The 13623-nt window shown below is 43.0% G+C and overlaps 1 protein-coding gene and 1 long non-coding RNA gene across 7 annotated transcripts in view; one reads left to right on the forward strand and one right to left on the reverse strand.

Moving 5' to 3' along the window:
- The first annotated feature begins 803 nt into the window (after positions 1 to 803).
- On the forward strand, positions 804 to 12536 carry LOC137607661 (uncharacterized). 3 transcript variants are annotated; one of them, XR_011038014.1, is made up of 5 exons: positions 804 to 937; positions 5109 to 5161; positions 5899 to 6046; positions 11879 to 12130; positions 12222 to 12536. It is a non-coding gene; the product is annotated as an uncharacterized lncRNA (long non-coding RNA). The 3 variants fall into 3 exon arrangements; XR_011038015.1 differs by having other exon boundaries at positions 806 to 937; positions 11958 to 12536; XR_011038013.1 differs by having other exon boundaries at positions 810 to 937; positions 11879 to 12536.
- The window catches only part of dtnbp1b (dystrobrevin binding protein 1b), a 57702-nt gene continuing 50666 nt past the window's right edge, over positions 6588 to 13623 (reverse strand). For 3 of the 4 annotated variants that reach the window (XM_068333567.1, XM_068333568.1, XM_068333565.1), the window contains 3 exons: positions 11936 to 12103; positions 7962 to 8105; positions 6588 to 7882 (listed from right to left, as the gene is read on the reverse strand). In XM_068333567.1, the coding sequence (XP_068189668.1) occupies positions 7575 to 7882; positions 7962 to 8105; positions 11936 to 12103 (620 nt within the window). In that variant the 3' untranslated portion in view covers positions 6588 to 7574. The remainder of the gene's footprint in view (positions 7883 to 7961; positions 8106 to 11935; positions 12104 to 13623) is intronic. The other variant, XM_068333566.1, reaches the window with a different exon arrangement.

The raw sequence follows: 13623 nt of genomic DNA on the forward strand, positions 1-13623 counted from the left end.
ACACAGCTTGTCACTTTATCGACCTTATTCATGTGAACCTTTGGATCCTCAGTCTCTGAAGGGTGTTTAGTTGTAAGAAAACATTTGTCGCTGTTCCTTATATTCTAGGAATATAAAGAAAAAAAACATGCGTTAAAACAACTCGACCCAAACAAAACACACCATTGGATGTTTACCAAGACAACATGAATTAAAGCACAGACCGAAAGTATATAAACCTTGTAAACTGATATAAATTCAACATTAACATGACCAACAAAAACACTGTTTAATAGAAGCAAAAGAAAATAGCATTTAAACAAACAAAACTTTAAAACAAAACTAAACCATTGCAAAACAAACAAATCAATCATGAGGGCGTCCATCAATATGTTGACAGTATATACAGTATATTGTAGATATTAAGCTGGGGGGGGGGGCTAGTTTGATGGAACCAAATAATTAAGGCGCTGGACCTCTCTGACAGGACCCCGCGACGCACCTGGGGTCCCCGAAAGGGTGCCTGACTACAATCGAACGTCACGATGATGTAAAACATCGGGAATTTACAACACAGTAGGTACGTTCCATACGTCGATCGCGATCTACCGGTTGCTCTAAAAACTCGTGTAGATGACGTGCCATTACATACTAAACGTAAGCCTATCAGCCAACGCGTCTTTTGATTGACAAACAAGTCAACCAATCACATGACATCTGACTTTTCGATCTCTTTAGTACGCATGCGCAAAATTTGTAGCCCTGACTAGAGCTACAGTATAGTTTTATGATTGACAGCTCAGTGGGCGGATGACGTAAGCTGCAGTTTCCACTCCCAGCCAATCAGGTGAGACTCCCAAACTACCTGGTGACACCAGCCTGGTGCCAGACGCGACTTGGACCTGCGCGGCTTGGAGTTCATGTCGATGAGGGAAAGTGGGAACGGAACCGTTCGTTGGTGAGTAGCGAAGTCCGCTAACTGTTCATCTGAGCATTTGGATAGGAATGAAACGACGCACTAGCCGTGTCAGATAGTTGCGTTAAGCTAGCCGCGTTAAACTAACCGCGTCATTACCAGCTAGCTGCGCTAGCCGCGCTAGCCGCATTAAGGGAGGCGTGCGATAAACAGCCAGCGACGCTAGCTGTTTATCGCTAGCTAGTTCAGTTAGCTCTAGCTAGTTCAGTTAGCTCTAGCTAGTTCAGTTAGCTCTAGCTAGTTCAGTTAGCTAGCCACGAAGCTAACTAAACCGAGGGTGACTGGAATATGGGTAGCTGTGGTTAAGCAAGGTGAATTAACATAAATTGTACATATGATTATATATTTATAAATAAATGTTTTCCATTTGTATAGTAGGCAGATCATTATGACTTGGTTATTTTATATTTTATATGGTCTCTTCTAAATTCTAGAGGTTTTGTATTCGGTAATATTGTGTGAGATTGATTAGGTCTATTTTACTGCAGAATTTTCAATTCTGCAGAATTTAGTGTCATTCCTGAGTTAAACTGCTGATGATTTTAAATTGCCATATGTGAGTCTGCTCTCATGGTCAAGTTACGAAGCCAGGTGCCTTGTAATCCAGACTGGCCTACATAACGGGTGTATTATTACAAGAGGGTATAGTTAAGTTGGTATATAATTGCGCTAGCCTGTCTCTTAGTGGGCACGCCTGTAACAAAGACCGTAGATCAAAGCACAAGGAGAGTAAGTCAAGGCTTTGACCTACCTGTGTAATTTACACAGAACCCACGTTAGTTGAAATTTTTTTCACGTTTTTTGATCAATTGTTCTTTGATCTCAGATATTTGTAGCCTATATATATGACAGAATTGTGCCTCAAACAGAACTTTGAGCCATTTGACACAAAGAATGTACAGCGTGACGAAAACAATATATGTCCAGTCTAGAAGTATGAGATATACAACCAGGAGTAGAACCAGGTATAAAAACAGGTATGGAAACAGGTATGCAAACAGGTATCCAAACAGGTATGGAAACAGGTATGGAAACAGGTATCCAAACAGGTATGGAAACAGGTATGCAAACAGGTATCCAAACAGGTATGGAAACGGGTATGGAAACAGGTATACAACCAGGTATGCATCCAAGCATACAGTCACGTGTATAGTCAGTGTTACAGCATACATGTGATCACCTTTGGCCTGTAGGGTCACAGGTACGACAAGGCGGGGGACACATGTGGAGTGACTCCCGCCATCTGCCTGTTGTCCGCTGGGATGGGCTCCAGCAAACCCCGTGACCACAAAGCAGAAGAAGCAACTGTAGACGAGACGATTCCGGTCGTCTCGTCTTACATGGATGGTTGGTTGGATGGTTGGACGGATGGATGCAATATGGTTCCTTTCTGAATTTGCATGTTTCCCTATGTATGTGTCGGTTCTCTGGCTTCTAGCACTCACCCCGTTAACATGCAGTTCAGGTGGATCGATCATGACAAAGTTATATATAAAGATCAATTAAAATCAACTACATGAATGTACAAATGTATTGTTTTCTTACCTCTGCCATGGATGACATACAAATGATAAGATAAAAAAAACCCACTTATGATCGACTGACAGTGTGTGTAACTGGATCTAAATCATAATCACAGATCAGAATTATAATCTGGATATGGGATTTACTGTAATTGGATGGGGCTGAGACATGGCTGAGATAATGAGAATTCAGAGTCGCTTAAATGGGTTTTATGTCCAGGTATTGTGAAAGATGAATTATAGAACGGGAATAGATCCATATCTGCCATAGTGGGAAATAGTATATTGGTTGATAACTTATACATATCTTATTATAAACACATGATTGTAATTTGAGGGTTTTCAGGGTTTTATAGTTTGATTAATTTCTCTGGAAGCAGATTTATGCTTTAGTAGCAGCGCTTTCCTTCTAGTATTTATCCGCATGTGTTTCTAAGTCTATTTGGAATATACTGCTTCCCTCCTAACAACCCCCAGCGGTATGCTACCCCATCAGCATTAAACTCTTCAGGAATGACTCCAGGAATGTGATAAAGACTTCAGGACGCCTGCCAAACGACCACACACTCAGTATGTCAGTTCAGTTTGTCAATCAAACATGGGGCAGCACAGTGTTTGCTCTTTGTGGCGCAGTGGGTAGCGATGTCACATCACAGCTAGAAGGTTCCGGGTTCAGATCTTTTTTGTGCGGAGTTTGTATGTTCTCCCCACGTGTGTGGGTTCTCTCTGGGTTCTCCGGCTTCCTCCCACCTCCAAAAACTTACACTTCAGGTGAATTGGCCAGTTCCAAATTGTCCGTAGGTGTGAAATTAAGCATGAGTGGTTGTTTGCCTTCGGTGTAGCTCTGCGGTGCACTGGAGTCTTCAGTCTGAGCAGGTTAACTTTGATGTCAATGGTCTAAATGGTTCTGCCAAAAAGAAAAGGGTGCTGACGTTCCTAAGAAACATTAAAATAGACAGCTTTCATCCAAGAGACACACTATATGTGAGCAGAACAAATTGAAACAGGGGTCCTCCTCATCCTTCATTCCAAAGCCAGAGGAGTTGCTATTTCGCTGAACAAAATTATTCCCATTACAATCTGTAACCCTCCAGGCCAGGGGTGCTGATATTTTTAAAATGACCAAGTCAAAATGATCTACCTACTATACTGTTGCGACTATAGCTGCAGGGATCAGGCGCTTCCCAAGATCAGCCTTCTTAAAATCAATGCTTCTGTCCCCTGAAGGTAGTGCAGTGATGTATGGTTCTATGGAGTTTGCCAAGCGAGTGATACACCTGTGGTTTGGTTTTGCGAGGTTAGGTGTGGGGATTCTGGCAGATGTGTTTGTGATGAGGTGTGTTTGGTTGGTTTTAGAAATGTCAAGACGGATGTGGAACAGTACAGACGGAAGGATTGAATGATGCTCCATGTGGGATGTAGAATCTTTTTATTCCATTTAACCTAACATATCCAGAGAATAGATAGATAGATAGATACTTTATTAATCCCGGAGGAAATTGCATAATATGTGACCAGTTTCATGGAGCGATTCCTGTTCTCTTCTGTGTAGGTCTCAATTTGGTTGCACTTTCTTTTCTGGCAGTAGATCATAATTATTTATACCTCTATTGGTCAGTAGTTATTAGTTTTCTAGATATTGTGAAAACATGACAAAACAGTGTCTCACAATGTTGGAGACAGTGACTCAGATCCACCTCAAACTTTATTAAATTCTTCAAAGACTCAAATTCAAAGACAAATTTCATCCACGTCTCCTGACATTTTTTTGTAATCATTCGGGTTCACAGACTGGGAGGAGGCAGAAGTCAGTGAGGAGTGGGGAGAAGCAGCTGGGACAAGAAAATCGAGGCAAGATAAAAGGGAAAAAAAGGAAATTTGCTTTTTCCACCATGCAATTTTAGGTTTGGTATTTGATGTCACCATGGCAGCAGCTCTTAGGATTTCCACCAGGATTCTGGTCAGTTTTGATGGAAGCTACTTTTAGTCATTTGTGTGAATAATAAAAAAAAAAATTCCAACATTTTTTCATTGTAAAAGTTAAATTAAGGGTCATATAGTGTGCACATTGCTTTGATGCTGTTTTTTTTTACGTTGAAATCAGCACGTTATACAAAAAATTAATCTCAGACATTGAATTTTAGGAAGTCAGCAGTCCAGGTGCATCCAGTCGGTACAAACTGTCTGTCCCCATTTCATGTTTGGTCGTTTCATTCTGGGATGTGACGTTGTTCCTCCATGGTAGTGACCAAACAGTCCATCTGACAGCTATTCCAAAGGCTCTCATGCTTTTTTGATAATTAATAAATGAGTGTGACAGACCTTGATTGTATCTTGTTCTGTATAATTAACTGGTGTAGTCGCTGATCTTTGACTCCAAACATTCGACTCATCAGATATGAAAATGCTCCCCTTAAACCATAAACAATTTGCATGTTTAAAAATATTATTTCCTGCATAATTCTAATCTTCAACATCAAATTTTAATAGCTTACAGTTCTCCATCATTTTTTTCATTTTATTTTTACTGAAAGCAGTCCTTTATGTCCTGTAGTGTACGTTGACCAGACACAAAGCGGATTCTTGTGGAAGAAACTTTTAACCCTGACGTCACCTTCTTGTCCTTTCAGTGGCCCAAACGTCTGACTTTGACCGCTACAAGGTGATGAAGGCGAAGAGGATGGTAAGTGCAACAGAGACTTGGATCAGGTTTAGTTGGTCCAAATTATTAATCTAAATGATTGGAGCAGCAAGATAACTGAACTTCCAGCTGTGTTTCAGTTCATTGTTGGTTTTGTTAATTGTTTCACATTAACTGTTGAAATTATTTTATTCATTTGTTGAATCCAGGTGATCAGATATGGCTACAGCTCATATTTTGTCTTCAGACTTCTGTCCATGTGTCGAACATGATCAGAGCCTTTGTATTTGTAATTGGCTGGATATGAACAGCTGCAGTTAATCCGAATCAGTGATTAATCAGTTTGATCTGTTTGTGCCGGTGAGCTTTGACATCAGTTGCTGTTAACGGTGTTCACTCTGATGAATGAAATGACAAACTCTACAACATCAGTTTAATAATGCGTTCGTCTTAAGACTACTTTGGCATTATAAGCGTCATTATTGACTCTCTTTAGTTTCCCAGTCATAATCAGATGTAACGTCTTTCTAGCTTTTACATGAATAAATTCCTCTGTCCATAGAAATCAGTTTACCATCAAATTGGAAAAGGAATCATTTGTGAGACAGTTCATGATTTTAAGTCTGGTGTCATTACGGTCAAAAACAAGGACTGATGTCTTTATCCTGTTATATTGAGATCTGTGTATTTAGCATTAATGTCTCTCCAGAGGAAAGAATTGAACAGTTTTCACACAACAAAGTTTTTCATTTAATCAACTGTCTCTTTCTTCTTTCCAGTGCAGCAGATGATCCAGTGACGTCCAATCAGGAGCAGATCAACCCTCTGGTGAACTACGTGTGCCCCCACTGGAGGAGGGGTACACCCCAACTATGCCGAAACCCTGCTGAGCCCCAACCCCTCCACTGTTTTACCTTTCACGTCAAGGTGGGTCACCATTAAGCCGTCCATCACAATCCAATATTTAAGCTTGTCTGACCTTTGAACCCCCCCCCCCCTTTATTGTGATAGGCTTGTTTAGAAAAAAAACGCAAGACGTTTGTGTGGAAGAATGTTTTTATTCTTGGTGATTTTAGAATGCCCCCCATCCCTAGTGGAGTGGTCCTTCACAACATGAACAGCATTAAGCGTAGCATGAGGATCGTACCCTTTACCCCCCCCCCCCCCCCAAGGGAAGTGGGTTGCATTTGTTACCTTCCTCTTGCATCACTTCTGTCCTGCCCTCATCTCACCCAGGGAGTGAACGTTAACCCCCCCCCCCCATCAGGTGTCACTCATCTGAGAGTGCAGGTGCTTTTAAGAGACCCAGAGTCTGTCCTAACTCCGCCCACTCCCGCGCCGCGTCAGCGTTCCATTTTTAAGGCGCTCAGGCTGTAAATCAGCAGCAGGAAGCCGCTCAGAACCGTAAACCCCGCTCACATTTCATTCTCCAACGCACTCCTGAAATGCTAGGATGAGAAAACGATGCTGGGAGAGAACCATTTATTACCAACAAGTCAGAAACTGGGGGGGGGGGGGGGGGGTTCACATTGCACAAATGTCAAACATTTCTGTACAAAAACAGATCTGGATCGGTTAAAGCTCCCGGGCGTTCAGCGGATCAGACGGTGGATTTGGTCCTCAGTCAAAAATATTTACATCCCAACATTTTGGGTGTGTGTGTGTGGACACGTCTACCTGCAGCCGAACGACTCGCGGTTATTTCACGTTAACAAGGTCAATAGCATGACAGTCTTTACTGCTTTTAACATTTAAATATTGCAGGATGTTTATCATTTAAAAAAAAATGAAATGCAACAAGCTTTGGGGTTCCAGCTTATTGGCTAATATCAGAAAATCATCCATCTGCCCCTGCAGCTCGTTTGTTAACGTGATTTGTGCAAATATTAGTTATTAAAGGGACAACGAGGAATTAATAAACACGATCAGGAGGTTGCATCAATTTAAATGTCATCCGTTGAAGCTTAAAGCGTCAGAATATTTTTCTTTCACCAAACCAGAATAATATCACATCACTAGAGGGAAAAGAATTTTAAATTTGGGGAACAGCATGCAACCCGGGGAAGATTTCTCACACATGTACCCTTGCAGGGAGTTTTAGCCGCTGCAGGTCATGAAGACAAGAACTGCAAAAAGGACACATGGATGATTTTAGCGCATACTTCTATCAGGGATCAATAACAGGCTGTTCCTGGTCTCAATATGCACACAGAAATATTAGAGCCTTCTCAGAGTAATGCAAACTATTTATGTGCGTCTCTTACCAGTCGATGCTAATATATTAACAGGAAGTCGAACCTATCTTACAAGATTCAATTCAGAACTCACACCAGTGGTCGTTAAGGCAAGGTCATGTGATGTTAGTGCAATCTCTCTGTTCACTCGAGAATGACGGGAATTTCAACGGGAAGCCAATAGTCGTGTGTGTGTGTGTGTTGGAATCCGGTCCGTGTCCTCAAACCTTTGGCCGGGTTTCCTCACAGTCTTTGGCGGTCTGGTCCTCCCTGTCTGTCAGCGCCGTGTCGGGGTGAACGTCCTCCTCATCCAGGGCGACCACCACGGGGGGCCTTCTCCTCCGGACCCCGATGACGACTCCTCCCTGCTCCGTTTCTTCCTCCTCCTCCTCTTCGTCCTCCCCGGCCTCTGTGTCCTGGCTGGCCGAGTCGGTGCAGGTGGAGGAGAGGGAGGAGAGCTTGTGGCGGAGCTCGGCCTGGGTGGGAACCTGAAGGCTGATCTCTGTGGTGAAAGACTCCACACCTGGTCCTGGGGGGGGGACACACACACGGATCTTTGCATGAATTCTTTCATGGTAGGTTTAGAAAGTTATATCTCATAGGCCTACCTGTGACGGGCGAGGAGGCGCTGTTGTCCTCCCCCCCAGAATGCAGAAACACGTCCAGAGCTTCGTGGTCAGACATGTCCATCAGGTCCATCTGCTCCAGCATGTCCACGTTCACCTCCATGGAGGACATGCTTCCTATTGGCTCTGGACACAGGACAGGGGTGGTTAGCGGGGAGCATTATCTCTGGTTAACAAGGAGCTGAGTCCAGGCAGAGCGGCGCTTCATTAACATTTGATTTAATCACAAATGACGCGACAGGAAGCAGGAAGTTGTAGATGAAGGTGACGAACAGTTCCAGTACGTTTAAAGTCTGTCTAAACATTCCGCAGCTGGGAAACAGAACTCATCTGTTAGTAATAAAACAAACATCATAAAACAAATTAACTGCATCAATGCAACAGAGTTTCCCCAAACGGTAAGACAAAATGCTTCTTTCACTCAGTGGTAGTCTGAAATTATTCAGGCCCTTAATGGTAAGTATCTCTTGTTCTTTGTGGAGCAAAGAAATCAATTTTGTAGGTGTGTGTGTGTTGTTTTTACTCTAATAAAGGCAAAATTGTGTTGAACTATTTAAACCTGCTTGGATTTTTGCAAACAAAGTCTAAATTTCCCATTTTTGGATAAAGTAGATGTATATTTGGCAGATCGATCTGAGGTTTAATTCCCTTTCATAATTGTTGATCATGAACAGCCGGTTTCCATCAGACCACCTGAAACGGCATGTTAGTTAAATTCATCAGAACTTTATCAGTAAAAACTTACGTCTTTCCGTTTAGCTGCACCTCAACGAATTTTCCTCATAAACTAAAAATCAAATATTCTGTTGCATTGAACAGAAGAGGCGGCCGAACCGAATGAATTATCAAGCAAACGAGAAACGGGAAAATTCCCGGCATGCAGTGGGGCGTGACGCCGGACCTTAACACAGGTGAAGCCATGTTGATCAGGAGCGGCATTAAAACTGAAGACCAGAAGCGCCACCAGCAGTCGGACTGCAGTCCTGGATTCACCCCCTTGCAAAGGGAATGACCCCCCCCCCCCCCAACGATGAGCTGCATGCGTCATAAAGCCAAAGTCAGCGCACTGTGAGGATGGAGAACGGTGAAGGGGGAGGGACCAGGAAGGTGCAAACACAGGAGGTAAAGAGGGAGATGATTGGTCGGCACACAGCGGTGAGAAGACGCCATTGGCTACTGTACCTCTCAAGGAAAGGAGAGCAGAGGAGGGCGGCACGGGGGGAGTTCAGAGAGAGAGAAGGGGACGTTATTTCTCATAGAGGCTCCCCCCCAAAGTCAGACACACACACACACACACGGGTGATATATCAGATTGTAACGCTTGAACAAACCACAGATTTAATGTGTAAACAGCCAAAGTGATCTGAAATTCATCTTCTGGTTCTATGCGTCGAGATTAATTTATACTTCAGGTACAGAGGTGAGTACCCTTCAGAGTCACCTTAAACTCGTGTTTCCGTGGCAACCACAAAGAACAACACCAGTAGAAACCTTGAAATGTTAAAAGGCACAATTTATAATCACAGTTAACACGTCTGTGAAGTTCGGTGAAGCAAGAATGTTCGCAGGGTTTGAAAACCCTTGAGATTCACCTTGAGGTCACGTTTCCATGGTGACCTCAAAATATTTTTTAAAAAAAGGCGCAACTTTACAATCAAGGTCAACACATCTGTGAAGTCAGGTGAGGCGAGGACAGGCGAGGACATTTAATTTGTACGTGGAACACCTTTGAGACGTTCCTTTATAAAAATGCTGTTTCCATGGAATACCACCACATAACAGCTGTATACAATTCAAAATACGGCAAAGTCTGGTGACGCTATTGCTTCTGGGCAAAAAACAGGTCCCATCATTGATCAACTTTACAATAAAATGAACGTCACACCTTTAAAATGAATGAATAAACGATGTTTTTTGAAAACTCCAGCCAAAGTGTTCATTTTTGAAAGCTGCGGTTCCGCGTCTGAGTGCGGGCGGCAGTAACCGAGGTCTTACGCTTTGGTACGTCATGCCTGCGTGATGTCATGCCTGCACGTGACCCGTGTTTACATTTAGAAACAGCGTGATTGTTTCCGGTTTTTGCTATCCTGTCTCTACTCACCCACGGACAGACCAAGACACCGACGCCGGGTTTGGGTCGGACTGGGACGCGTCGATGGAAGTCCCGGTCCCGCATATCCCGCATGGTCTTCACGGAAGTTGTAACGTAGTTGTAACGCTCATAAACGCGTTTCACCAACGCACTTATGCGGTTAGGTGAGGATGGAGGTTGTTGTTTTTTTTGTTTTTTTTTTAAACGAGGTCGTGCGGATGCGATTTTATTTCTAAGCACATCAGGAAAATACAGAGGAATTTCAAAACACACACACACACACACACACACACACACAAGCTATGTCATGAATGTCTTGGTGCTGCATTGAGAGCATCGCTTCCATGTGACTGCCTCTAACATGTTCTTTTAGCCCTCACTCTGACCTTGCACAAAAGGTTCCCTGCTGGGAAGAACTGTTTTCGCCTGCAGTGAGATTGCAGAGTGAGGGAGTGAGAGGGGGAGAAAGAGAGGGAGAAAGGGTGAGTGTGAGTTTCCCTTCAGAGTGGCTTTTGATGGCTCAGAGCAGTGGTTCCCCCAACGAGTCGGTCGGTTGATCGATCGGCTGGTCTAAAAAAAAAATTATTTTTTTTCGGTCAGTCTAAAAAAAATTTTTTTCGGTGGAAATTTTTTTTTGGTCGGTCAGTCAGTCAAAAAAAAAAATTCGGTCTAAAAAAATTTTTTTTACTCGGTTGGTCAATTGGTCTGCCTGAATTTTTCTTTTTTCCGGTGGGTCAGTCAAAAAAAAATTTTTTTTTTCTTTTTTAAATTTGTTCAGGCAGTATAAAAAATTTTTGGGAAAATTTTTTTTTCCAAACCCCCCCAAATTTTTTGGTTTGACCGACCAAGCAGTCGACATAAAATTTTCTTTGATCGGTCAGTCAGTATAAAAAAAATTTTTTTTCTCGACCGGTCAGTTGGTCAAAAAATAGATTTTTTTTCCACAGGTCAGGGTGTCAAAAAAAATATTTTTTTTCCGACCCGTCAAACGGTCGGTTGGGAGCTCGCTCAAAAAAAAACTTTTTTCCACTGGTCAGTCAGTCGATCGGCCAGTTTAAAAAGAAAATTTTTTTGGTTGGTCTCAAGTTAACATCCAAAGCCTTTTTTTCTGTGAACATCCCAGAGAGGGTTTCAATTGGTTATTATCTCTGCACATCCTTTGGGTAATTTAGCACTGGATGTTTTTTTCCAGTAACTCATGAAGTAGAATCTTTTACAATCCCGGTGAAAGAATATACAGTATTTATAAGGTGTGGTGGTGTTTTTCATAGTAACAGCTCTTGTGTATTTACAGTGATTAGCTCTCAGACTATACAGTATACCACACGTGTCAAACTCAAGGCCCGGGGGCCAAATGTGGCCCACCACAAAAAACGTTTTGAAGAAAGTTAATGTCCTAACTTGTGTTTGATGTTATTTTTCTTTACTCATTGGATAGTTTGATCCTCGATTGATGGAGTTCTGTGGGTTTAATAACCTGACAAATTCAAAGGATTTATGTTAGAGCAATAAGCAAACGTATTTTCAGTGTTACTGTAATGTCTGTCACTTGAATAAGCAATAAATTTAGAGTTAAATAACATTAAGGGGTAGTTCTATTTATTTTACATTACTTTAAGTTACATTTAGGAGTTACATCTGGCCCTTTGAAGACAGCCATTATGCTGATGTGGCCCTCAGTGGAAATGAGTTTGACACCTCTAATATACAGTATATTATTAGGACTCAATGTCCAGCTGAACTGTGAATGCTAGATGGCTCCGCCTTCCCTGCATATTAATTAGACGTTTCTTTTTTTCCCTTGTAGGGTTCAGACAAAAAAAAATCTCGATGTGTGTGAACGGATGACCTCTGCGCTCCTCACCTCTCCTCTCGGCGATCTGCAGGTAGCCGGTGGACAGGTACTGTTCCATGTCCTGCTGGAAGGCCTCCTCAAAGTACTTCTGCCGCTCCTTCAGCTTGACCTGGGGGGGTGGGACGCCCCCCTGTTCAGCCCCGAGGACTCTCTGCGTGTTCTCTGCATCGACCTCCACTAGGAGACGGAGGGAGATCACAGCGAGTTAGTTAGCAGTTCGATATCACACACACACACACACACACACACACACAGTTCTCTCTTTTACAAACAATCCCATTCTCCTTTGATCCAGATTTATTTGAGCACAACTAGCCTTCCTGCGTGTTCATCAGGATGGACCAATCCCAGGCTTCCAATCCCTCCTGCAGGAGACGCTTCAGTAAACAACAACTCATCTCCCGCCGACCGCGTCCCCAGTTCAACTGTGGCATTTCCGAGGCCCTGTTGTCTGTGTTTGTTGTCCTCTTTCTCGGTTTAAAGCTTAAACAGCCTGTCGGTTATTATTTACTCACTGCATTTGTCAAAGGTTTATTACACACTCATTATTTGCTTTCTCATTGTTTGGAAGTCTGTGAATAAAATAAAGGGATGAACACTGACCCTTAAATTTGCCTAGCCTTCACAAAAATTGGTCTGAACATTCCTCCTTCCTGGTCCTGATGTTTCAAAACATCCGTTTGCTGATAAATTGTGATGTGGAATAAAATAATCCAGTTTTAACATGAGAGACATAAAAATTCAATTTGTGGAACGATGGGTTGAATAAGATTTGAATTTTTCTCTTTATTCTCAAAAATTATATTTGATTTCTGATGAAACGGGGCGGAGCCTTCAGGGGCTCCAGCAGATGGAAACACACACACTCACACACACACACAGACGATAACAACAGTGCTCCTGGCTGAGCTTTATCTCCTGCGCCTCCGTCGTCTTTCCTTCCTGACTCCGATCTGCTCTCTGCTGCCGGGGCGTCTGTGGATTCTCCTGCAGACGGCTCTATTAGATCAAGGACCTCCGGGAAAGCTTTGTCCAGGTTGTCATGCATTGTGTGGTGCTTTAGACGGGGAGGGAGAAGACTGATCTCGCCCTCGGTGGCTCTACATGGCAGCCCGTCTTCAAGCCCATTATCATCCGAGTCTTATCGATTCAGACCTTCTCCGTACCTGCTCAGGGGAGGGGTGCCCATCTGTTACCCTGCTCCTATTATTCAAACTCATCCCATTTACCACAATGCATAGAGCCTCTTAACCTGACAACACAGGTGTTAAAGTCAGCCCCGCCCCTCAAAAACTCATCATTTATTTTTGAGCTTTTTTTATTATCACCTCAGGGTTCTTGAGAACACAAAACCACCAGTCGCATAATTTTCTATTCTTCCGCAACATCTTTTTTTTTTCTCGAATCTGTCCTCCACCCCCCACCCCCCGGCTACGCCTCCCCATCATCAACCAGACAACCGTAGCCCACTACCCACGCTACTCTAGCTACAGGGACTATTTTTAGCTCCCGCTCATATTTAGCCGACAGGATTAAGTTTGTGCTGATGAGTTTAGCGCGAGAGCACAAGTCATTAAGTCAAACAAATTTTATCCTCGGAGGATGCGACGTGCCATTTGCTACACAGCTGAAAAGATGCACTTTTCAAATTCCAGCAAATGCGTGTTAAAGCCCACAAAGCAGTCAATTACTGCATG

This window comes from Antennarius striatus, chromosome 14 (genome assembly GCF_040054535.1).
Source record: "Antennarius striatus isolate MH-2024 chromosome 14, ASM4005453v1, whole genome shotgun sequence".
Lineage (NCBI taxonomy): Eukaryota > Metazoa > Chordata > Actinopteri > Lophiiformes > Antennariidae > Antennarius > Antennarius striatus.